Source organism: Apis mellifera, linkage group LG11 (assembly GCF_003254395.2).
Source record: "Apis mellifera strain DH4 linkage group LG11, Amel_HAv3.1, whole genome shotgun sequence".
NCBI classification, from domain to species: domain Eukaryota; kingdom Metazoa; phylum Arthropoda; class Insecta; order Hymenoptera; family Apidae; genus Apis; species Apis mellifera.
The window spans coordinates 10,015,292-10,043,278 of record NC_037648.1 but is presented as its reverse complement, the minus strand read 5'-3'; the positions used below and the strand labels follow the sequence as shown (position 1 = coordinate 10,043,278).

The 27,987-nt window shown below is 22.9% G+C and overlaps 4 protein-coding genes across 11 annotated transcripts; 1 reads left to right on the top strand and 3 right to left on the bottom strand.

The window, feature by feature from the left end:
* Positions 1 to 51: 51 nt before the first annotated feature.
* Positions 52 to 5,992, bottom strand: LOC409385 (E3 ubiquitin-protein ligase HECW2). The gene is made up of 9 exons (XM_006564385.3): positions 5,829 to 5,992; positions 4,030 to 5,313; positions 3,373 to 3,663; positions 2,971 to 3,169; positions 2,363 to 2,898; positions 1,941 to 2,278; positions 1,670 to 1,870; positions 633 to 1,592; positions 52 to 494 (listed from the first exon to the last, which is right to left on the bottom strand). Exons 2-9 carry the CDS (start codon positions 5,269 to 5,271, stop codon positions 383 to 385), a joined length of 3,879 nt encoding a protein of 1,292 aa, XP_006564448.1. The 5' UTR covers positions 5,272 to 5,313; positions 5,829 to 5,992; the 3' UTR covers positions 52 to 382.
* Positions 5,993 to 6,796: 804 nt separating this feature from the next.
* On the top strand, positions 6,797 to 8,048 carry RpL32 (ribosomal protein L32). Of its 4 annotated transcripts, none has more exons than XM_006564315.3 (4): positions 6,797 to 6,951; positions 7,147 to 7,259; positions 7,401 to 7,553; positions 7,848 to 8,048. In XM_006564315.3, exons 2-4 carry the CDS (start codon positions 7,167 to 7,169, stop codon positions 8,004 to 8,006), a joined length of 405 nt encoding a protein of 134 aa, XP_006564378.1. In that variant the 5' UTR covers positions 6,797 to 6,951; positions 7,147 to 7,166; the 3' UTR covers positions 8,007 to 8,048.
* A 1,021-nt stretch (positions 8,049 to 9,069) lies between these two features.
* Positions 9,070 to 11,678, bottom strand: LOC551560 (cytochrome P450 6k1). The gene is made up of 6 exons (XM_006564436.3): positions 11,213 to 11,678; positions 10,869 to 11,107; positions 10,543 to 10,773; positions 10,187 to 10,464; positions 9,347 to 9,536; positions 9,070 to 9,227 (listed from the first exon to the last, which is right to left on the bottom strand). The coding sequence occupies exons 1-6, from the start codon at positions 11,623 to 11,625 to the stop codon at positions 9,070 to 9,072; spliced, it is 1,509 nt and encodes a 502-aa protein (XP_006564499.3). The 5' UTR covers positions 11,626 to 11,678.
* Positions 11,679 to 13,658: 1,980 nt separating this feature from the next.
* LOC413816 (sodium-independent sulfate anion transporter) lies at positions 13,659 to 25,508 on the bottom strand. Of its 5 annotated transcripts, none has more exons than XM_006564384.2 (11): positions 24,847 to 25,508; positions 17,400 to 17,560; positions 16,703 to 16,956; positions 16,291 to 16,492; positions 15,988 to 16,208; positions 15,739 to 15,910; positions 15,407 to 15,574; positions 15,143 to 15,304; positions 14,877 to 15,017; positions 14,637 to 14,782; positions 13,659 to 14,471 (listed from the first exon to the last, which is right to left on the bottom strand). In XM_006564384.2, the coding sequence occupies exons 2-11, from the start codon at positions 17,557 to 17,559 to the stop codon at positions 14,115 to 14,117; spliced, it is 1,983 nt and encodes a 660-aa protein (XP_006564447.1). In that variant the 5' UTR covers position 17,560; positions 24,847 to 25,508; the 3' UTR covers positions 13,659 to 14,114. The 5 variants fall into 5 exon arrangements, with proteins under 5 accessions (XP_006564447.1, XP_016770723.1, XP_016770724.1 ...); XM_016915234.2 differs by lacking the exon at positions 24,847 to 25,508 and adding an exon at positions 18,393 to 18,424 and having other exon boundaries at positions 17,382 to 17,560; XM_016915235.2 differs by lacking the exon at positions 24,847 to 25,508 and adding an exon at positions 18,393 to 18,424.
* Between the last annotated feature and the right edge of the window lie 2,479 nt (positions 25,509 to 27,987).

Sequence of the window (27,987 nt, the reverse complement as noted above, 5' to 3'; positions counted from 1 at the left end):
TATTCTTTCAACATTTTCTATAACCATCAATATTTGAATAAAAGTAATTGCATATATCTATATCTAAGTATTTTTTTTTTGTAATGTATTAAATCTATAATTTTTATATAAGAAATGTACTGCGCGAATTATTATTTAATTTTAATATAAATAGATTACAGCAACATGTATACAATATTTAAAATTTTCAAAATATGCATAACACTGTTTCTATTAAATATATACATTTTGATACAATTTTGATTGTAGTGATTTTAAAAATCCAATCACAAATTTTTAAATATCAGAATAATCAATGTACCTTTGAATCCAGTAACATTTCATTCATAATATGGTATTTTTCTTATATCTTATGCACTTGCTGTAATCATAACAAATTGTTTTACTCTATTCCAAAAGTATTTGTTTCTTCTACAGCCAATAAAAGCTTTTCATACAAAATTTCAGGTGTAGGATATGGTGGAAGATCCAAACGATTGAAGCATGTATGAGCTCTGAAAAATATCTAGTTTAAAAAATAATATTACCAAATAAATGAAACAATATTATCAATAAAAATTATCATAGTAATTACCATAGTAGTTTCCTAAAATAATTTTATTAAATTATTTTCAAAATAAAAATATTTATACCTGGGTAAACTATTTGGTCTTCCCCATTTTTCAATGCAAAATTTCCGTGGTCCTGTAGATCCACGTAAAGCTGCAAATCCTTCATATGGAATGCTTGATGTACCAGTAACAAATTGTAGTAATCTTAATCGTTGTTCATTAGTAAATCGACTTATACTGCTCCAAAACCATTCTACTACTGGATGAGCATCGTGATAACCACTTCTGTATTCTGTATGTGTCCTCCAATCATTAAGGTCAATTTCTGCTGCTCCAGCTATTACTAATTCCAATTCTCGTGCATCAAAGACTGATACTAATCGTGGATCTACAACTTCGTAAAATCCACGAACTAAAGATTCCGTTTGTTCAGCAATACCGCGTTCGAGTCTCCAACGTACAACTCTTTCAAGATATTCTTTCTTATTTTTCTCTGTAACAGCAATATTTCTACCTCCTGGTTTTAATTCACGTTCAGCTACTCGTCCGAGAAGTTCCTCCGTGACCGAAAAAGTTAATTCCAATGGTTCGATACTTATATCTCTTTCTTTAATCCACATTAAACTTTGATGGAATTCTTGATCTAAACTTTCTAAATCACTTAAACTTGCTGGTATTCTCAAAAGAGCTTTATAAAATGGTCTTGTAAAAAAGGCATCTAGCAAATATTGATGAACTAAAGCTAAACCTAAGACTCTGCCTGAAAATCTGAACCAATCATGATAATTATCTACGAAAGCTGACATTGGCGATACTTGTACAGTATAAGTATCATTAGCAGAATATTCGAATAATCCATAATAAGGATTAAAAAGTTCTCGCGATAAATGAAAGAAAAATTCACGGGATGGACCACCATAATCTACACCTTCTTCCTCATCAAACATAATTACTAATTTACTTTTTTGTAAATCCTTTTTTGAAGCAGCCATAATGCGAGTAAAAGCGTCTTCTAAAAAATGTTCTCTTCTAATATGCAATCTAAATAAAATATGAAAAAAATATATAATATATTTATTTAAATAAATATTTTTTTATAGTTTTTAATAAATTCTTACTTTAATTTTCCTGGACCTTGCCCGTATCCTTTACTTTCTAATTTCCTATAAAATGTTCTAAGTTTAGCTTCAAAATCTCTTCTGTAGGGAGCCGGAGCTCTAGCAGAAGCTCTTGTTAAGCCAGGCGAAGCATGCGGACTACCTAGTGGAGATCTGCCAACGTTTCCAGGTACATATGACATAATTTCTTGTTCAAATAAGCTGTAATAACAAATTCAATATTTATATCATTTCATTCTTTATTTCATTCAAAAATAAGATTATATTATACCTTAATAATAATGCTAGAGGTACATCATGTCCTAATCGTTGCAAAGCAGTTGTACCTTCAATTCGTATTGTATTTACTTTTTCTCGAAGTGCAATATTTTGTCCCAATGCCGAATGTCTTTCTTTTAAAATATCCATTATATTAGGTTGACGCAAAAAAGCAACAACTTTGTCGTTATAAGCTACGGGTATATCTGGTATAGTTGTGATAGCTGATTGTTGAGGTCTAGGTGGTGGTACTGGTGCTTCATCTATTAATGTTCGAATATGAATTGATTCAGTAGGCAATCTTGGATCAATAAAAGATGTTGCTTTTCTAGCATGACAAATGAAAAATCTCTGAAAATATGATTATTAAAATAATGTTTTACTTTCACAAAGAAAATTTCTGATGAATAAAATTTTTAATCATAATATATTTACTTTGCCTGTTCTATCAAGTTTTGATTCATACCCTCTTGGAAGTTCTTTAGTTGAATCAGCAAAAAAATTTATTAATGCTACTAAATCTCTGTTATGTTCATATCTTGGAAATACTGCAGTATCTCTTCTAATTTTGCTAATCATATGTTTTAAACTAGCATTACGATTATATAATTCCACTGCTTCTGCATGACTATGTAATACTGTGAAAAAATCGGGCCTTGTTAAAAATAATACTGGAGGACTCGTACTAATATCAAATGGTTCAGTTTCATTTCTTTCAATTCGTTCATTCGCCCGTTCAATATTTTCAAAATTATTTCCATTTGTATGTTGTGAACTAGATGGTTCACGATCAATATTGTCGGGTCGAGAAATGGTTCGACGAACACTTTGATAACGCCTATCTAATTGCTGTCTTCGAAGATCGCAACCAGTGTTTCGTGTTGTTAAATTAGGTCTTTGCCAAGTTGTCGTTCGATTAATATGATCTATATAGAATACCCTACCATGACTGTCGATTCTTGCTTCCCATGCTGAAATAACAATGTAAAATTTATTTTCTTAATTAGATTATAATATATAGAAAGTTATGATAGATTTCTTACATGGAGGCAAAGGTTCTTCAGATGATAATGGTACATTAGATGTTTGGCACAACGGTAAGGGACGTAATGGCTTCGGACGATGTGTAGGTGTTGGTGGACATTCTAATTGATTTGTTAAATTGGATATTGGTCTTTCTAATGGTCTAGGTGGTCTTGGTGAACTCAATAGCGCTATACTTTTTGTAACAGCTCTTCGCGACTGAAATATTAAATAGTTAAATATTTAATAGTTTAATATAAATAAAAAGAGAATTAATAATAATAATATAATAGGATTATACAAATATAAAAAACTTTATATAAGAGATATTTATATAAGACAATATCTATTTTATGTATCAATTGTAAAATTATATTTATTGTAATTTGTAAATTGTAATGCATTACATTTCATTAAATTACCTTTGAATTAGAAGCTTCATCAACATCTACGATTTCAAATCCAAAACAATCTTCAGGGTGCAAAGGTGCAGAATATTTTTGAGGATGTCTTTTAGGTAATTCTGGTGGACCAGTTGGTAAAGCATTACTTCTATGCAAAAGTTTGTGAGTTACCCGTGGTGGTAATGGTGGAGGATTTGGATATAATGTTTCATATAAACCTTCAGGAAATGAAAAACCTTCTGTACTTCGCCATAATTGATAATATTCCACACCTTCTTTTGTTACAATACCATTTGTATCACATGGTCTCTGAAGTAAAATATATATTTCATAAACTTTAATTTTAAAACAACTTTAATTTCAATATATTTGATATTAAAATTTAATTTATAAATTTGAAGGAATATAATATTAATCTATTTACAATTGTGAAATGAAAATTACATATATTGTACATATATATATATATAAAAGGAATATAAATTTGCATATGTTAAATATTTAGTCATTTGATTCAATACAAAAAAAAATTTAGATAGATTTTAGATAGATAAATTTAAATATTAAAAAAATAAACTATTAAAAATTAAATATTAAAAATAATAATAAAAAGCTAAGTTATTTATTGTGTAATGAATTCATATAATAATAAATTTTTGAATAAAATAACTGCACCTTTTTGGTCCCATTATGACCTAAGATTGCTTGCTGTGATTCTGTATCAGAATTGCTTGCATCACTACTATTTGAAGAACGGGGTTCTATTTCAATGCCTTGTGCTTCCTCTAAATGATTTTTTCTAATTGATGGTTCTAATAATGCTACAGCATTTTCTTCCAGCTCAGTTTGTTGAGCACTGGCAGTTTCAGATAAATTTTCTAAAATTGGCAGTTTAAATGGTTTCTTTGTAATATCATTACAATGTACTAAATCTGTCAAAGTGTTCTGTGATTTTGGCACACTTTTAGACATATGTGAACTACCAGCTTCATTTAATATATTTAAATTTTCACTTGTATTTTTATTATTATTTTCTGTGAAATTTAATGATTTATGTGCATTAGCAATATCATTACTATGTGTTTCATTTATCGAAGTACTTAGAAATTGTGATTGTTCATCAGAACTGCATGAAGCTACATCTTGTAGAGGTAAACTGCAAGCACCTTTTATATCTCTATTCTGAAATTGAGAACTAAATTGTTGTGAGATATTATCATCATTATTGTTATGTCTGTCTCCTATACTTTGTTCATATTGCGATTCTGTACTATTAGATTGTAAATCTTTGTTAAAAAATTGTTTCTTTCTAATCATGTTTTTGGAAGATAAAGGCAGTTGTTCTACAAAACTATTTATCTTTCCAGAACTACTATCTACACTTGCCAGAAAACACTTTTTTCTTGTTAAATTTTTATGAGACAATAATATATGTTTCTGATTTGAATTATGTATAATTTCATCATTTAATATATTTGGAGCAACAATATTATCAGTTTCACATTCTGGTGGTAATACTGCTATACTAGTAGGTTTGGAAATTATATTTTCTTTATTACATGTTGATTCACAACATGCACTTGATTCTTCAAGTAAGTTCAATTCTTGAATATTACTTATTTTATTAATTATTTCTTTAGAAGATGCTTCTTGTTGCTGTAAACCATTTTCATTTGATGCACAAATTACATCTGATGAAGCATTTTCATTTTGTTCTATAAAATCATTTTTAACATTAGACATAAATATTTTTTTATTACTACTTCTTATAGTAGTAGTTTCCACATGATTTATCGTAGTTGAAGATCCTTCATTTATTGTGCCAACTGTTAATAATGTAACAGATTGTTCTTCAGATTCATTTTCTTTATTATCTTTTTCACAAGCTATATTTTTAACGTTAATCTCAGATGGCATGTTTTAAAACATAGTACCAATCAATTATATTTTTCTATATTGCTGTAAATAGGAATACATCAAAATTTCAATAGAATAAATAATAATAAAATTATAAATAATTATATGTAATAAATTGATACAACAATACAATAAAAATAAAGAAAGTATCTCAAGTGAAATTAAAATTATATTTGATATTAATAAATTTCTTATGTAAAGTACATTAATATTTTTTTTCAAGAATCCATGATAATAAATATACAATATTAAAAAATTTTTTAATCTAATGTATATATAATAAATATTCGAATGTATATCGGTTTACGGTACAACTATCGCAAGTCATGTAATACTCTGTACTTGAAATAATGTAATATTTGGTACTTGAAATTAATGTCATTTAAAATCATTATCATTAAATATAAAAAAAAATTTGCTATATTTAATTATAATAATAAACAAATAAATAATTTATGATACAATTTCAAAGGAAATAATTTATTAATATTTTAAATTTTTATATAAACTAGAAACATTATATCATATTGAGATCTTAATATATTGATACTTTTTACCTGCATATGTTACATTATTTTAAGTATTTTAAACGAAAAACCCCGATAAAGCCATTTTACGCCACATTTATCTGTTCACTTTTCTTGCTCATTACACAAATTCATTACAGAACGCGTTGCTTTACTTTGACAGAAAGATATAGCAGACTGTATCTGGTAACTTTTCGTAATGTCACATATATTGGATTTTTATATAGTAGATTGACTATTTGTTTTGACATATGATTAAAAAACTATTATTTATTATTATTATTCTATTATTTATTTATTACTTATTTTATTATTTAAAAATAAATTAAAAATATTTTTAATTTCTTATTTTATTTTCTAATAAATATTAATATTTAATTTTGTATTATTATGAAGAATAAATAATATTTATATATTATAAAATATTATATATATATATATAATATTATAATTTATATATATTTTTTATTTTTATAAAATAAAGTTTTGATTTTATTGTATAAGAAATACAAATTAGTATTTGAGAATAAAATTGTTTCACATAACAATAACTAAAACAATTTAAAAAATTTGTAATTATTTATTAGATATTTTTATATATTATATATATATTATAAATATAAAGATAGACTAAGTAATCTTAATAAATATTATATAGTGTGCTTATTGAAATATTATTGTACATAAATAAAATTATAAAATCTAATAATGATTCCAATTTTAATATTTAATATTTAATATTTTCTATTTAAAAATGTATTATTAAAATAATAAAATTTAAAAATAAAAAAAAAATATGAATTCAATTTGACAAAAAATTTCTTAAAAATTAAAAATACAATTCATTTATATAAAAATAAATCAATTTAGTTCAATCATAATATAAAAATATGCAAAAGAATATAGCAAAATCAATAAACTAATTCTGAACAATTCGATAACCAATAGCAAAAGTCATTTATTAAATGATATGGTTTATTTTCATTTAGTAACTTGTTTTATAAAACAGATCTTAGTTTCTTCTTATATGTTACTAGATTTTCTTTGCATCTTTATTTTTAACTTCCCATAACGTTCTATCTGTGGTATTACTATACATATTATTAGTTCATGTTGAACATAACCTTTTTCATTCGGTGTGTAATAAAAGACGGTACGTGAATTATAGAAAATCCAAAAACTAAATGAAAATCATCTATGTAATATAAAACATATATGTATTAGTTTAATATAGATAAATAAAGAGTAATTAAATATATTATATTTTTCTTTTAAAATAATTTACTATTATTGTTTTATGATTAACAAATATGTGTAATCTAGGTTATATTTGTATTTTTAATTTCAGTCTTGTAATTTCTTATAAAAATGGCTATTCGTCCAGTATACAGGCCTACAATTGTGAAAAAAAGAACAAAAAAGTTCATTCGTCACCAGAGTGATCGTTACAGTAAATTAAAGGTATATTATATTATTTATTATTCATTATATTATTCATTATTATTGAATTTTTAACATATGAACTTTTAACATTTAAAAAACTTTTTAATTTCGAAGATATTAATTTGTTATACATATAAATATGATAAAATAAATTTTCAGAGAAACTGGCGTAAACCTAAAGGTATTGATAACAGAGTTCGTAGACGTTTTAAGGGACAATATTTGATGCCCAATATTGGTTATGGAAGTAACAAAAAAACTCGTCATATGTTGCCAACTGGTTTTAGAAAAGTTTTGGTACATAATGTCAAGGTAAGTAAAGTTAAATAATTTTAATAATTAATAAAAAATTATATATTATTAAAAATTATAATATATATTATAAAATTATAATTATAAATTAATATTAATAAAATTGGTAAAAGATTATGCATTCTTATTTTCTAAAATAATATATTTTTATATAATATAGATTTTTTTCTTTTTTTTTTATTATAAAAGATATCTATTTTATTTATTTCTCTGTAAAGAATATTTTTTTTATGATAAATTAACTTATTTTTAATAATTATAACAAATAACAAATTTATTTTCTTTGATTTACAGGAACTGGAAGTTTTAATGATGCAAAACAGAAAATTTTGTGCTGAAATTGCTCATGGTGTGAGCAGTAAAAAACGTAAATCCATTGTTGAACGTGCTCAACAACTTTCAATAAGAGTAACTAATGCCAGTGCAAGGTTACGTTCTCAAGAAAATGAATAAAAATATTCTTATTTGATTTAATAATAAAATATTTAAAACAAATATTTGTTACTTTCAAATTTTTCTTATATTTGTCCCTTTATGATATAACAAAAATACAATTTTAATACAGTATTTTATAATATTTTACAATATTATCATCGAAATCATAATCGATTTTTTCCATATTTTAAAAATACGACTAACATTTAACTAGCGTTATTGTAAAAATAAAATGATCGCATATTGTTACCGATAGCAAAGTAAATTTGTAAATAGTTTTTAATTAATCATATTAATCATTTCTTTTAAAAATACTGAAATTTTTTATATATCGACAATAAAAAAATTATTTTTCAAAGATTAATTAAAAAAACTAATCAAAAATTATTTTATAAGATCTTATCTAATCTATGATTATTCATAGTCATAGAAGAATTATTAAAATTACTTCATCTATAATGAATAAGAATTATATATTTCGAAAATTATATATTACGCTTCTTTATCGATTTCTCTTTCTTTCTTTTTTTATTACTTCCTCTTTCTTTTTCTTTTATCAATTCTTCCTTTTGCGTTACTTTATCATTCTCTTCTATTATTTTTATATACACTCTCTTTTTTCTTTTCTCTTCCAAATATGTATTATTTATCGTTTATTTGTTAGAAATATTTTATATATGTCTTTTTATACCATAATTTGACATTATTTGTTTTAAATTATGAGTAAATTTGATTATAATATACATAATATACGATACATAAACAAAATATTTATAAAACATATGTATTATATATGTTGGTGTATTTCTTCTTTGATTTCAGTTCAAAGAAATGTCAATACAACATGTAGGAAATTTTGTATTTTTTTAAAAGTGGATTAAATATTCTATATATTGATTAAATATTGTACTATTATTATTGTAAAATTTTATTCATTTTTGCGTTATGTAATACAATATTTTTATTATAAAATGTTATTATAAATATATATTTTATAATATTTTTATTATAAATGTTATTAAATTATAAATTAAACATTTTATTTGTAAAGAAAAATTAAAATATAAAATATAAAAATTATTTATATTTTTGTTAAATTTAAACTAAAGTCATTTATTGGTGTTATAAAAATATTACGAACATCAAGATCACCTTTGCATTTAGAATTTAATGAAATTTCATAATTTTTAATTATAGTAATCAAACCAATAATAGATTGCAATTGACCAATTCGAGCTCCTATAATAAATATTTCATTGTAATAAATATTAGTAAATTTAATAAATTTATAATTTATAATAAATATAATAATAATAAATATTAACATTGTAATAATTTTAAAGTAAGTATCAATTTACCAATGCAAATTCTTGGTCCCTCTCCAAATGGTATATATGTAAATGGTTTGATATTTTCTTTATTTTCATCACTGAATCTATCAGGATTAAAACGGAGAGGATCTGGATGATATTTTGGATCATTGTGAAGTGCAGTTAGAACTATGAAAACTGATGTTCCTTTTTCTATGACTATATCAGTTCCTGGTATCTAAGAAATATAAAATAATTGTTATTCTAAGAAAAATAATTGTTTTATTGCTATTTTAAATCAAATATTGAAAAGAAATATTAATTTTTTGTAAATTAATCAAAAGAATTATTTAATATAAAATTTTATTAATTTTATTAATTCGATAAAAAAAAATAAAAAATATTACTAATTTGTTAAATGAACGTTATATAACGAATGAAAATTGCAGACATGTATTTTTTGTAAATAATATTCAAATGTAAATAGATTCTAATAGCCTTTTAATAGTGAAAAAAAATATTTACGTTCTTTTTCATGAATCTTTTATTTATTATTCAAATTCATGCATTATTTATTATATTGTGCAAGGAAAAGAATAATTATAAAATGAAACAAATTAAATATAAATTTAAAGTAACTGGAGAAGAAAGAAAACGTATTTCTATGGATATACATATGAGAAAGAAAATCTATTAATGCCATGAATTTTCATTCTGAAACTTATTTCGTTTTATAAAAAAATAATACATAAGAAAAATTTTAAAGAAAGTTACAAAAATATTTCATATAAATTTGGAATAAATTTTTAAAAATTAATTTCTTAAAATATATATATATATATATAAAATAGTTAATATCAATTCTTGACATCTTAATTCTTGGCTCACCTTGTAATCCGCCACGGCAACTCGATCGATAATTGGAGTCGGAGGATAAATTCGTAGAATTTCTGATACAACTTGATGCAGATACTTCATGCTTTGAACACCTTCATAAGTCATTCCATGTTCCTTTAATTTCTCATTAATCTCCTCTCGTGTTCGTTTTTGAATTTCTGGATGTTTAGCTAATTCATAAAGCGTGAGACATATAATTGATATACTTGTTTCGCGTCCAGCAATAAAGAAAATTGCTGATTGACTCAACAATGCATCACCTTCGAATTCTACATATAATAATTATAATTTTTTAAATAAATAATATCAAATATTTGAATAGTTAATCGAATACTTATCGTGCTAACTGAAATCTTTATCTTGTTTGGCATTTTTCAATTCCATTAAAGAATCAATTAAATCTTCTCGTTTAGTTTTAGTTATTTCTCTGTTATCCATGGAATTCCAGAATACTTTACGAAAGAAATTTGTCGAAGATCCTAACATTCTAGTATTCAAATATGGCGAAAGTTTTGGAAAGAAAAATGAAATACATAATTGCATGCTGCGAGAAAATGTCGTTTTGAGTCCTTTTTGAGCTTTTAAGAAAACAAAAAAATATAATGAGATAAAATCATCACATATACACATATATATATATAATATAATCTTTCGAACATTTTTTAACAAATACCTTCTTCATAAAATTGTATTGTTTTGGGATTGAATGAATTTACTTGAATTCCAAAAGCAACAGAAGATATAACATTAGTGGTATATTTTAAAGTAACATCTTTTATCATAATAGTTTTTGTTTTCGTATCGTTTGAAAATTCATCATCTAAATATTTATTCATCGAATTGGCAGCTTCAACCATTAAATGGAACAGTTTTTTCACTTTTGCACTACTGAATATCGGTGATAATTTAGTCCTATAATAATAATAAAAATAATAATAAAAGCATCTATTAATAAAATTAATTATTTGATATCTTTTAATAAATATTATTTCGATAATGATTTTTAAATCTAATTACCTTAAATATTTCCATTGGGGATTCTTCAATGTAAAAAGGCTTTTATTTCCAATTTCGTCGTAAAATGATTGAATCGTAAAATTGCGATCCGGAAAATAATTGAAATCTTTAATTAAGATTTGTTTAATTATTGCTGGATCTTTTATCAATAAGAATGGTTTGAAAAATATATAAATTCCAAGAATGTCATCATTTTCCGAACATTTTTGATATATATCACTTATTACGTAGGCAGGAGGTTTTTTTAGATCTAATATCTTTTTTATGTTACCGAATAACCAGTGACCAGGTACTGTAGGAACACCTCTTCTTAGCCAGTAAGTGCGAGTATACTTTAAATATAAAATCAAGATTATTACAAAAAAGGCAATCGAAAAAATGATTGGCATAAATAATGAATTTTGCATTGCCATAATTTAATAAGTTAATGCTTCTGATATTCTCGAAGAACTGAAGACCAATAGAAGTATCACATACTTATATAAGTACGTTATTTTAAAATTAAAAAGATAATATACTCTGTTTTATAGCATAATGCATACATACATATATATGTATATATATATATATACAACTTAGATATGTATATATATATATATACATATATATATGTTATATTTTTCTCTAATTCTTATTTATATAATTTATGTTTTTATTTATTATCTCTCTATTTTTTATTTTTATCTCTATCTCTAATATTATTTCGTAATAGATAAAATAGAATTATTAAAAATTATTTATTAAATCTATTATTTAACTCATTTTTCAAACTTTGATTTATCCTTATCGTAAAAATATTATTCTTATCTTTATGCATAATCATCGTGAGTGAAAAAAAATATTTAAAAAAGAAATAATATAATAATAGCAATTTGTATATTTCTTTTTTAAATATTTATTTTTTTTTATGATAATATAAAATAAATAATAAATTTTTGTATATATTAAATAATTTTTATATATATTAATTTAAATTATAAATAATTTAATAAATTATAAATAATTTCTCTTATATAATATATACAATATAGTTGAATATTGATTTATTGACTTTTTTTTAAAATTTGAAACATGAAATTATTTGAAACATGAACTTTGGAAATTAGTATTAAATATATTATGAAGACTTATTATGCAATAAAATAATCAATATGTAAACATACATTACATTGCAACTTGTTATAAATTTGAAAAATAAGATTTCTTTTTATGATAAAAATATTATAACATAAAATAATCTTGAATTTGAAAAAAAAAAAATAAAATTTTCCTATCAAAGTTATTTAAAGTTAGAATAAAGTTATTTTTAAAGTTAGAACAAGATTGCAATTAATAATAATTAAATTTCAATAAAAAATTATAATTAAAAAAATAGAACAAATATTCTTCAGATTTTTATAATTTATTTTGAAATTGATTTATCTCAAATTAATTATCTCAATGCAATATTAATTCATAAATTAATCCCAATGAACATAAAAAATAAAATATAAATTAATGGTTAAAATTAATATACTGTAGATTATATTTTCATTAAATTATTTTATATTTAAAATAAAATTATTAGAATTCAAAAATAATATATTTGTAATATTTATACATTTTAATTTTGAAACTAAAATAATGAAAGTATTTTGATATTTTATTTGTTTATTACAAAATCAAGTTGTTTTATTATCAAATTAATATAAACAAAGAAAACAAATAATAAGACAAAGATAGAGAAAGGTAAAAATACTGAAATTTGTGCCACAAATGAAACTTAGATAGAAAGAATAGAAAATAATAAGAGAAAGATAGAGATAGGTTAAGAATTAGCTGTCAATGCCATCTCTTGAGTATTAAAGAAAGGATAAAAGAATAAGAATTAATTATATCAATGCCATCTCTTGATTATCAAAGATATTTCTTTAAAAATAGGATAAAAAGAATAAGAATTGAATGTTAGCGCCATCTTTTAATATAATTAATAAATATTTTTTCAAAAATATTCAAAAGATGGCGTTGATAGTCAATTCTTACTCTACTTTACCTTATTTTTAAAGAAATTTCTTTGAAACTCAAGAGATGGCATTGACAGTTAATTCTTAACCTATCTCTATCTTTCTCTTATTATTTTTTATTCTTTCTATCTGAGTTTCATTTGCGGCACTCTGAAGATGGCGCTGATTTCAATATTTTTATCCTTCTCTGTCCTTGTCTTATTTTATTTGTTCTCTTTGTTTATTTCTCAACACGTGATCACAAACAAAATATAAATATATTCAAAAGTATTTGATAATATGTATAATCTAATTACTACTTTTTATTATATATATATATGTATGAAGTAAAAATTTGAATATATGATAAATAAATTATTTTTCGATAGTAATAAAAAAATTATTCTATATTTATATATATACTTAGAATATAGATAAATAATCATATAAAAATACTATAATTATATCTGTTAACAATTTTTATTCAGTAACATTAATGCGTTTACATTAATACTGCATCTTTGTTGTAATAACAACAATAATAACAAATAATTAAAATATTATAATTTATTTTCAATCGCATTATTTTCAACGCATCATAAAAATGATTGATTAAAAATATATCTATATTATAGTACATTTAATATAAATATTACATTAATCATATAATGCATTTTTAAATATAAAATGCAATGATGCTTGATGTGTTTTTGTTGATTATGAATGATAAATTGAAAAAGTATTTGTCTTATACTTCATACTTTCGTAAAATCTATAAACAAATTAAAAAATAATGATATAATTAAGAAACGTTGTTTAACAACTTTGCATATAACAAAAAGAACTACCATTATATCATTAATAAAAAAATAATGGTAATCCAAGTTGTATTAATTCATTTGAAATATAAATAATGTATATTATTTAATTTGCTTTATGTATCCTCTTTCTTTTAGAAGATCGTCTAACGCTTCTTGAGTATAATAAACGACAAAATCAGTTGATGCAACACCTTCAAATACAGCATAAACCGAAGGTTTTAAATTATAGAAAAATAGTGGTTGACCCCTTGATGCAAAATCTTTTGTTAAAGTTTCAATTACTGTAGCTGCAGTAAAATCTGCTCCATAAATATGAGAACAATCGATTACAACTGGTGTCGCTACATTCCCTGTTCTTTGACTATATTTTGTTACTAAATTTCGCACATAATCAACAGATGGAAAAATTAAACATCGATCTGGAGTTAACATAAGATATCGAATACCATGTCGAGACTGAAACAATAATTTCATTTAATTGATACATTAATATCAATTAATAAATAATTAAAAGACTATAAATAATATAGAAATATAATTGAAACAAATATTTATATAAAATTAAATTTTTAAAATAAATATTGTATAATGTAAAATATAGAAAAAATTAAAAATATATACCATAAGTTTTTCCACAGATATTTTTGGTCTTGCAGCATGATATAAAATGAATAAAATATTTATTCCAATACCACATAAAATTCCAATTTCTAATTGTAGCAATAAACATGCAATGAATGTCCCTAAACCAGGAATTAAATCTGATTCTATAAAAATATAATATTATATACATTAAAACACATATTAATGTTTCAAAAATATTGAAAAATATATTTTTTAAATTTTAAATTCTAAATTTACTTTTAGTTCTCCACATTGGTTTTACAACTTTAACTTCGACCATAAATATTACTGCAGCTATAATGATTGCTGCTAATGTACATCTTGGAATATAACTGAAGTATGGAGTAAGAAAGAGAAGAGCTAATATTACTAAAGTACCTAAAATAAAAATCATAATTAATATTAAATTTAAATAAAATATAATCGTATAAAAAATAATATATGAATTATTAATTGAAAATTATAAAATATTTAGTTAGATGATTAATTAAAATAATTATTACCAGTATAAATGCCTCCCATTGGTGTTCTTACTCCAGAAGCATTGTTTACCGCGCTTCTACTAAGAGATCCTGTACCAGGAAACGCCTGAACAAAAGAATTACCAATATTTGATATTCCAATTGCTATTAATTCTTGTGTTGCATCAACTGATTTTCCAGTTGCTGAAATAAATATAAAAACCTTTCCTTTTTTTCCATATAACAAAATAATACTAATATTTTATGAAAAACATTTGTAATAAATAAAAAAAAATATTAACTTACAGAATGCTTTGCAAATAGCAATATCTTCCATTAAAGAGATAAGCGGTAAAACAAGAATACCGCTACCTAAATTTGAAATCATATCGACAAATGTGACTGTTGTATTATCGTATTTGATATAACTAAATGGTGGTGGTTGTATATTTGGCATACCTTCTGGTATGTATCCTAAAAGAAGATATTAATAATTATTAATAATTAGAAGATATAATAATTCAATATAATTAATAATTATATTTATATATTATATAATTATATAATATATAATATATTTATATATTAATAAAATTTAAAATTTTGAAAATGTTTATCTTAATATTTATTGCTCTTACCAACCAATTTGAAGGGTGATTTTTTTCTAAAACTATATCCCAAAAGACCAGATAATATTACTAGAAGTGCATTTCGCGAGGTACCAAATAACCATATGAATTTATTTAATATTCGATATTTTGTACTTTGCAATTCTTCGTCTTTAGGACCAATTGTATATGATGCTAAAAGCTATAAAAAAAAATATGTAAAACTTCTGTTAAAAGTGTTATATATGTTGTAGTGTTATAATAATCTTTGTTCTATACCCTGAGAAATAAAAGAAGCGCTATACAAGTTACACCAAGTGCGGCATCCCAAGCTGAAGTTTCATGTAAATGTCCAACGAGACTTTTCCACATTTCAAGAAATTGCGAACCTTGCGCAGGAATACCAAGTATATCTTTTACTTGTGATGTTATAATTATTAGAGCTACCGCTGACGTAAATCCAGAACTTACAGGTCCGGACACAAAATCGATTAAAAATCCTAAAAAATATATCATTAATAAGTTGTATTTAAAAATAAATTCCTTTTTGTAATTTTATCGCGAAATATTATTGACATTTACCGAGACCAAATATACCCATTATAAGTTCTATTACTCCAGACAAGAAACAGAGAAGTATCGCATGTTTCAATGGTTCATCAAGGCGTGCAACTGTTTGATACGTGAGCAGAGAGATGATGGCACTTGGTCCCATCGGTGTGTCTTTACAAGATCCGAATATAACATAAATAAAACATCCTAGAAAGCTACCGTACAATCCATACTGTGAAATATAATAATAGTATAATTGTTAGAACGATTTTCATAATCATTCACTATAAAATATTACATTGTTTATAAAACATTAATTTGATTATTAGTAATCTTGTTTAATTATTCTATACTAGTGGACAAGAAATCTCGTTAATAGATATTGCAATAAAATTGTTTTGAAATTGCTTCTTTATGAATCATTGTTCAATATTATACTAACTTGAGGTGGTAAACCTGCTACATTAGCGTACGCTAATGATTGTGGGATTACAGTGAGACCAACGGTGACACCAGCAACGAGATCACCGAGTGCATCATGACCATCATATCTGGGTAGCCAATTTAAAATTGGCACTCTTTTATAAACAGTTTTCTTCGTACAAATTGATCTACAACGTCGCCTCAACTGATACATCGTGGAATTAAGAAAACTATCTTTCTGTTCCATCCCATAATCTCCAGATTCTTCCACCACTGCAAGGAAGGAAAAAGAAGAAAATAAAAATAAAATTAATAATATCTTTTGTTTATCCAAGTAAACAATTCTATATTAAAACAGCATATAAGCAAATTAATCAATTATGATTATCCAAATAGAATGAAGACTTTTATTTTTTAATCAGAATTCAAGATCACTATTTATGTTAGAGAAATAATTAAAATATGTTATATATATATAATGTTATACATATGTAAATACAATTAGTTATTATACATTGAATATATTATACAGAAAATTTATTCATTTTTTTATTCCTTGTTTTAGAATTTATTATCATATATTTATTATTTAATTGCAGATAAAAAAAAATTAAGAATTTAAGTAATTTATATATATGTTTATGTAGTTTTATATAAATAAACATTTGAATTAGTCATTTTAGCACTGATTTGCTTACGGATAAAATCTGAAGAACCTTGTATTTCTCGATGACTTTCATAAGAATCATGCAGAATTTGAGAACTGTTCGAACGATCAATATCCAAGCTATCCCTAGATCCAGTCAAACCATGATTTATGTATACTTCATTACCATTCTTTTGATTTATATCTCCTGCACCATTCGGTTTGTTCATTCTGAAAATTCAATGTAAATTACTACAATTGCATTAAACTTACAACTAAATAAATTTTTATAAATTAATAAAATTTCAACAATTTGAATTTTAACTTACATATATATTATAATATTATGATAATATAGATAATAAAATTAATATGGAATTTGTATAAGTATGTAATTTGATTATCCCATATTTAAAAACAAATAAGCTCTTTGAAAAACTCGATAACAAAGAAATTAAATATTATCTTATCTATAATAAATTTTAATACTATATAAATTTTAATCTATTTGATCTATTTAATATAATTTTAACAATCTTTCTCAAACGAGCAATATATTAAAATAAAAAAAGAAGAAAAAATAAGAATTTGAAATGTAAACAAATTATTAAATATTTTATGATTTAAATGATATTTTCTGAGCTTTTATTAAAATTTTCATATCTCTGAAAATATTATAAATATAAAAAAAGTTAATATTTATGATTAACTTGATATAATTTAAATTTCATTAAATATAATAATAAATCAGAATAGGACCCAATATATATTATTTAATATATATTTATTTAATTATCATTGGTGATATGTATATATAATTAGATCATGAAACAACTAAATTCGTTAAAATTCTTGCATACGTGATTTCTTACACGATTCTCACTTGTGCTTCATGGGTTTTTATTGGACTTTATTTAGTCCAATGTATGTTATATCAAGTTATATCGATCAACATAACTTGTAAGAACGTAAACAATAAAACTGTGCAACCGTGAACATTATTAATAGCGAAATAGATTACATTCTATTACATATTGAATATGAGAATAGTAGATCAACTTACGATTTCAGATAAGTCATAATCTGACGACGTAACTTACGTCTGCAAGAATTCTTCGATGTGTTTTTTTTTTAATTAGTTATATTACGAAACTCAAGTCACATGAATACGCTGCTTAGTTAACGATAAATTATGTTTGTCACATGGATTATGATTTATGATATTACGAAAGATAATTCGTTTGCTCAGGTTCTTGATTATGGAGAATATTTGGCAGATAGAAATGTTTCACTGATAATTACATAATATATCTAGTACTTTGCCATTTAATAAATGTACATCATTAATGATAAAAATTTTATCTATTTAAATAGATAGAGTTATGGAACTAAAAAATTGAAAAAAAATAATTAGCATAAAATTCTATTTTCTTAGACAATTTTTTGATTAAATATCTAAATATCAAAATGAAAAAATGATATAATGATATTAGAATTAATATAAAATTTAATACAAAATATAATTTTCTAGAAATAAAAAAGTGAGTGCAAATATTTGATCGATTATATATAATTAATTTGTTAACAAGTATATTTATACAATCTATAAATACTTGTTTTATTTTTCTTCTAACTAAATTTAGAAATGTAAATTAGAATTTCGCATGATTAATTGGCGTAAATTATAAGCAAATATTGAAGATTGAATTTAAGACAATTTAAAAAATTATTTTCAATTCACAATTTTTTTTTGTAAAACATATTTAAATATTTATTTCATTACAAGCGATAATTATATATAGAAGTGAATTCAATGAATCAAAAATTTAATTGCTTGATTTTTTGCAGTTTCTATTTTTAAATCTGATAAAGTAGATAAAGTATTTTTTAATTCATCGCTTTATATTCAATATATCGAATATATTAAATCGATATATCTCTTCAATATATTGAATATCAATTACAGAACATACTAGAAGCCTTCGGTTTGCAGAATTTGTTATGCACTTTCATCATATCCGTTATATCTTAAAACTTCAAACAAATCAATCAAATCAATTATCTCTTATTTATTCTCAAGATTTTTTCAAATAAGAATATTTTATTCTTATTAAATTTTTATACATTTATATATATATATATATATATAAATATATATAAAATCTTATATTATTTATTTTTTTGTACAAAATTGAAATTAGAAATTATCAAAATCAAAATTCTTTTCTTCTAACTTAAAATAAAGATGAAAGATCACAATTGAATTAAAAAAAATGGCCCAAAAATATAATTGATCAGATTTAACAAATTGATAGTCTTTGATATTAAGTTTATATCAAAATTGATTTTCAATGTTTATATGTTTTATTTTTATCATTGTGAAATTTTAATTCATTTGGTATTAATTTATGGAATGACAAATAATTTAAAAGTATGTAAGTAGTTCGAGGTTCAAGATTGCTTTAACATCAAATAAATTTCTTGGCAGTCACATGATTATTCAATATATTAAGATTCAGTATACATATATTATATATAGTTGATTATAAAAGTATCCAATTGTTTAAAATATTTCATATTTAATTTTCCATAATTTTCAAATAATTAAAATATCCTTTTCAAATATCCAACTGTAGAATTAAATAATAAATAATAAATAATAAATAATATTTTTAAAAATATTTCTTTTTTACAAATATATACAAATATATTTCATAAAATATATCAATTATCATGATATTAACTATTATACTTATATAACAAACTATAAATACAAGAAAAAAATCCAATTAAATATAAGTATTCAATTTTGAGATTGAATAAAAGTGAAAATATTTATATTAAAATTTAAAAATTACATCAGAAAATCTAACCTATCTAGTATTCAAACTAAAATCGCATTTTTATCAATTATTTCAATTTCTTTTTTCTTTTTTTTTTTTTTTTTTTTTGAGAAAAGAAAGAGAAGATATCTCGATTAGAAATTGAAAGTTATCAAGTTTCACATTTGAAAAAAAGTCGAAGAAAATATCGAATGAATTTTGCAATCTGTAAATCCATTAATCCACCTTCGCATCTTGGAATGCCTGATTGGCTCGATATCGCGTTTTTAATTCCAATCAGTTAGGTAAACACCATAGAGACGGTGGTCGGGAGGGGAGTGAAACGAAAGGAAAAAAAGAAGAAAAAAAAAAAGCATTATTACACGAGAACGCGTGTCACATGATTCGCTCATGCAACCGGTCATTCCGTGCAATCACGTGCTTCTGAATCAACTCTGTCACGCGGTTCTCCCGATCACCGGCTCCCAACGTATGTATATGGTTAGATATGTAGTTCAAACCGTGCGCTCGCAAATTAATTCATCCCAACATTGTTTTTCATGCAAATCACGAATGACCGTGCCTGCTGCCTCACCATCTCGTTTCAATCTTTGCCCACAAAATTATACGATATATGTTAATCGGCCTGTCCCAACTGGAAATTGTTACCATTGCCTTGAAAATGTAAAAAATCTGTATGCGCTCGAAGGCGATTGTGGATAACTGTGTGGTACAACCTATCAAACTGGTTCCAATCCCGAGGATTCTTCTGCGCAGATGCAGATATTCTCATTGAAGGGAGTAAATAAAGAGACGCCTCCATTTTGTGTACATATTTTTAGTTATATCTCGTTAAAGAAAATATTGCCTTTCACTCGATGTAACAGAAAGAAATTACATTAAATATTATTACGAAATTATAAATTATAAAATGATATAAATTGTATGTTTTGCAATGGATTAAAACTTGATAACTTGATAATAAAGTGTTTGAGTAATGTGAATTTGAGCATTTTACAATTTATAATATTTTTTTCAATTATAAAATTGTTCACGTTTTCATATTAATATATTAAAATAAATTTATTTGTTATTATTATTATCAATATTATGAATTTATAGAATATTTGGAAAAAAATTTAATTTACAATTTTTTTTATTTGTTTGAAACATTACAAAATAATACTATAATCATTTTAATTAATTCCTGATGAAAAATTAACAAAAAAGAAGAAGAATGAATAACACATAAGGAAGAAATTTATTTATAATTATTGAACTATAATAATTTATAGAATATTTATTTGCTTTTTAAAAAAATTCGTTATTTGAAATAAAATTGTCTTATAAATATTGATGAAAATATGATAATGAAAAAACGAGTTAATGATAAATTTTTTTGCACTTTATAATTAGTTGGTTGTACATTGAAATGTAAATAAAAAAAAATATAATAAATATGTATTTTTTCATTGAAATGAATCGAATTAATTATTTCCTTGTGCATAATGATATCTGAGGCATATTTTATTCTCTAAAATTAGAAGCATATTTTCAATCATAAAATCTAAATATATATATATTTAATGGTATAAAATAATGAATCAAATGTAATTAGAAATAAATTATCTGATGTAACAAATCATATGCTATTTATGCTCATAATATGCAAATAATTTTGTTGCATCAATTTTTAATCAGTTTTAATTACTGGTTTTCTATTTTTAATAATCGATATTAAATATAATCTATTATTAATATAAAAACAGTAAATAAAATGAGATATACAAAGAAGTTTTATTTTGTTTCTAAACTTTCAAGAATATATATTGTGTGATATGCAAAAGTTATAGAAATAAATTAAAAAAAAATAAAATAAAAAAAAATAATACATTTATTCTTAATGATTTTTTACTAATTTTTTTTCATTTTTACAAGCAATATCATTATATCATAATATAATTACTGTAAATGTAAATGTAAATATAAATTTCCCTTATGCAAACCCATGATTATCATCCCATATATTGTATATATATTATTATTCGCTATTTTTTTGTGTTATTTTTCACTTCAATTACGATTCAAGTTAACTTGGCATATATCCATAAATCTTGTTGCAGATGATCTAGACTATTTCAGATTTAATCATGAGTTTGTTTCAAAGTCAGTCAGTTATAAAACTGAACAAACTGCTCGAATTTTTTTATGTCTAAATGTTGTTAGATCTATGTATTAAATCTTATTTATTCCTATTACGTTTTTGCTTTAAAAAAATTTTCCTATTCTTTGTTATTTTTTATTTCCCGTTATTTTTCATTATATTAAGATACAATAATTTTCTCATAGTGAATTTTTTCCCAGATAAGTAACAAATTATCATCAGGAGACACCATTTGCCATTGTGAAAAGAAAACCGAGCATCTTAATTGCAAACGATCCTCGTCAAGGAAAATATTGATGATTGATGCGCGTACAACAATAATAATAAACGAACAACCGACAATTTTTCTTTCATTTGCAAATAAGCTGCAATTTCAATGTGTCGTCGTCGTTTCATTTTTTAACTGAGATCCAACAACGCGTACAATAGAAGTTAATATGTGCTATTCCATGGCACGTGCGTCTCGACATCTTATTTAAATACTTTAGCTATAGCCAAATAACGAGCTCTAAATACTGCAATAAAGATAAATATTATATATATATATATTATAAAAAATTAGACAAAATATTTGTACTTTTTATATGGAATTCTATCTTTAAATTATTTCTTAAAACAATTATCTTCAAATTAGTGTAATATTTCATTAAGTTTCATTTATAAATTTGATAATAATGAAAAAAAATTTAGAAAACTTATTGATTATTTATTAATTTTATAAGAAATATACTGTTTTATTATAAGCAATTATTTTTAAAATTATTTCTTATTTTAAAAAATGTTTCAAGTAGAATTTACAAAAATTTATAAATTTATTTGTTTAATAATTAATTAACGAAGTAATATGATATTTTATCAAAAAAAGAAAAAAGAAAAGATAAAGAAAAGATAGATAAAAGAAAAGTACTATATTCTAGTTATGCGATATATCAAAATTAACGGTTCAAACAATTGATTTAACATTAAATGATATTAATTGCTTTCATGTGATATTTATTATTGATATAAGCTAATAATTTAGGATTTATATAAAGAACAATAAGAGCTGCAATCATGATAGCAAGACTATTATAGAGGGACGATAGATCATAAGGTTAGATAATACTCAGAACGAACTTCAATCAGTGATGCCGTTAAATTTTGAACTTGGTTTGTGTACAATCTTCGATTTGATTAAATTCATAAAAAAAAACTTCAAGTGTTAAAAAATTAAAAGATTTTAATATCTAAATGCATAATCTAAAGTTTTCTTTTGAAAAATAATATTAGGAAAATAATAAATTGATAATATTAGGATTGATAATATTAAGAAATAAGTTAAAATTAATATAAATATTCTAATTAGTATAATTTTGTATTTAAATTCCATTTATTTGTCTATAAATGTATGATAAAACAAAATTTTAAAATAATTATTTTTGAACTTTAGATTTGATATTTAAATCTTTAATTTTTTTTTTGATTATGGGAAAAATAAGAAATAATGTATTTTTAAATGATAATGCTTTACATATTTAACAATTTTAATTTTATAATTTTTATGCAATGTGAATCTTAAAATATTTTATTTTATTAACTTATTGATAAATTTTTCATGAAACAATTTGGGCCAAGTTTTTGAGCAATTCCTGATGCTTACCAGATAAACATATGTTGGTGATTTCGACATTATTTACATGCCTCGAAGAAGAACGACACAAATTAAACTTGTCGAGTATAAGAGCAAGATCTCATAAAGATAATTAATTGAATCGATCACGATACAGTAACATTCAATATTTACCTTTTTTCATGTAATCAACATACTTCGTTGATGATTACAAAATACTAAAATTGAAGAATACTTTTTCTATCTTATCTAACTGTGCCTAATCTTTTTCGTTTACGTTTATTTTATTACTATATTTTTACTTGCATTTTAATATTAATTGTATCCTTCTTCATTTTTAATATTAATGTATCCTTCTTCATTTTTTTAATTCATTATTATGAAAATTATACAGCTATGGAAATTATTCGTCAGAAAAAACAAGCCAACAATATAATTTATTATTAAAATTCAATATTAATTTTAATTTCAAAAAATTTTAAATTCAAATCTTCATTTATCAATTTTCAATAAAAAAATCATCTCAAGTGTAAACATTAATACGTAAAAAATGCTTCAAAACATTATATTTCAGTATTATTTAATATCCAAACTGCATATAAGATAATTGAAATTCTCCGTCATCTGAACACGTGTCTACTACATAGTAATAAATATAACCAATGAGAACCGGTTTTTTTTATTCTAAGTAAATTTATGCATGTATGTATCTAAAAAAGTGTCTCAAGAAGACCAAATAAATCAACACAATTTATTCACATTTTATTTAAAAAAGTAACACCATTTAAAAAAATTTATCATTACCAAATATTTTTCGATTGCGTTAAATAAAAGTATTCATCATTTTCAATATCATTCGCTAAAAAAAGAAGTAATAAAAAAAAAAGGAAAGATTAATTGAAAAAGATCCAATAAAACTTACTTAAGAAGTGAATGATGAGATTGATTGCTTTGTTTGTCACTGTCTTCTCGAACTTTTGTGTTTCAAGAAATCGAAAGTGAATTTCCTGACTTCGTAACTAAAATCGATCTAGGATCGAGACTTATTTATTCTTCTTGTATTCGTAACACATCTCATCTTGCAATTAAGAGAAAACCGATAAAATATGAAAAAAAATTCGTCGTGCAAACGAATAATCATACATATAAACACGATTGTTTGTGGATCGCGCGCGTTCACTTCTAACCTCGTATTCGCAGTTTTCTTAATGAAAATCTTCCGAGTAGAATACAGATGACACTTGATAAAAAAAATCGAAGGATGATTGTTTATCGTGGATGTAATGCACGAAAGGAAAAATATGAAATAGTATCCGATTTCGAGAAGACGATAATACTGAATCCGCGGCAACACACGACCGGCCATTTAAATGCGCCGTGCTTCTTCGACAGTTTGTGCCGTAACTTCTTCTCCCCTTCTCCTTTGACCGTCTTTAAAGCAATAACGTCACTGGAGAACAATCCAATCGGAGACAAATATTTTAAAGTATTCGGGATCTAATCATACCACTTCGTTTTTCTTGCAACAATTTGAGAAGAAAAAGAAATATCTATCGTCATCCCTTGTTTGGTATTACTACTTATGAATCGAGATTTATCGAAGTTTCGATTGAAAAAATATATAAGAGAACGATTCGATATGCGATTAATCGATTAATAGTAAGAAATTTTGCTTTGGAAAAAGAAAAAAGAAACTAATAAAAATACGTGAAATCAAGTTTATACAAGTTAATACAGAATTTAATTCATAGAAAATTTGTGAGATAAAGGATAATGTGAATAAGCTTCTAATTTTATTTGTACGTAAATCTTTTTTTTCTTCTTTTTATCCGGAGTACGAGAATTTTTAATCTTAAAATTTATTATCGAAACTTAATATATTTTATTTTATCTCCCTTAAAAGAACAATAATCTCCTGCAATAAATAATTTATACTTTATTAATCTATTATTATAATCTATCATCGTTATAAATTCGATGGTAGATTGTATTGAGATCATATATGAAAAGAATAATCTTTGTGCAACGAATAAGACGATTATTTATTGTACTATTATTTATAGTAGTATTATCAATTTGTAAGTTTCTCAACGAAGAACGTTGACTTTGGATATTATCTTGAAAAAATATTTTGAAAATTCTAAATCGATAACATATTTTATATATATATATATATATATATATATATATATATATATATCATATCTTTTCTTATTTTAACGAACATGCTTAATAATGTTAAATTATATATATTTGGACGTATAAAAGTATATGGATAATATAGACTTTTAATTATGATTTATCTAAAAATGTGCTCTATGTTGATTCAAGGATTATACAATTTTTAAAAATTATGTCATGTAACGCGCTTCATAGTTTTTGCCATTCCATAAATTACGATATACTTACTTATCGATAATTTCGTTTTATTTGAAATATTATGAAAATATCATGTACAATTTTTTAAAGAGGAATAAAAAAAATTATAAATTATAATAATTATATAAATATATAAAATAAATTCTAGGATTAAATATCTATAAGAAAATATCTAATTTATTAATATATCTAGTTTATTAAATAATTTATGAAATATTTTAAAAATATTTTTAAAAAATAAGTAATTCTAATATTTGCTAAAAATGTTTAAAATAGTTTATTCGAAATATAATATAAAAATGCGATAAAAGTATTATGTAATAGGTATTACTTTCTTAATTATTACTTAATTATACATCATTATCATTATTTTATAATATTGATAAGTTTATCCAAAGTTAAATCTTAAATTAGAGGTTTGAAAAAAGCAAGGTTTTATATTTTACAAATCCACAATCCTATTTACATATTTACAAAATAAAAAAAATACAGATTTTAGGAATTGCTATAATTTAACATATCATTATCACAAAATACCATAATAAGGATAAGAGAAAAATTAATGTTTGCAAAAATCTTAAAAAGATAAATAAAAAAAATTTGCAATAGAATGGATATATAAATAAGTAAAATAGAAATTAAACAATTTTTCAGATTTTTATATATTCAAAAAAAATTTTGCTCTTTACTAAAAATATTTATATATAAAAAAAATTACAAATAATAAATTTTAATTATTATTAGATTTTTTAAATGTGAGAATATACATAAAAAATGATGACAAAATTTAAGATAAATATCTACATAAAATAAATAGAAAATATGGAAAAAGATATATTATAATCATATAAGTATTTCCGTAGAACGCAGTTTGTATTCATAATATAATTTCCGCCAGGATACTACCTGTGTGTAACAGGTTGTAATAATTCACGAGGAATACTAAATTCAGAAGACTATTGCTCAACATATTATTTATGCGTCAGTAGTCAAAAAATAATTTCATTGAATTTAAAAATAGACATACTACAATTTAAATTTAAAATAAAAGATTTAATTCTATTGTATCAAAAACACTTTCTATCTTTTTATGCTAAATATTCTCAGTTAGTACTACAATTAAGTACTATTATCAAAATTAAAAAGCTATGATCCTATATTAAACAAGTGGATTGATATTAGCTTTTAACAATATATATTATCTTATCTTAAAAATAATATTTTGATAATACTTTTTGATTGGAAGATTAAAAATTAGATTTTTTTTCTTAATAAATGCATAAAATTTTATAAATATTATAATATATTTTATGAATTATATTTTATAAATTTTATAGATAATAAATCTATTAAATAAGAATTTTTTTTAAATCCATTCTTCTTATTTTTTTACAATAATAAAAAATAATATAGAGAAATAGATTAAAATATGAGTCAACCTGTGAAAAGATCAAATATATATTGTTACAATTGATATATGTAGAGAAAAAAAAGATAATAAAGGATTAGGAATTGGTCAATTGTTACTTCTTATATTATAATTTATGGTTTTTTTTTTTTAATAGATACATGAAAACCCTGTTAATAACTTATTTGCTATCTTCAATTAAATTTTACAACTTCATACAAAAATCCCTGAATGATACAGATAAAGGAAATCTCTAAAATAATAGAATACAATAGA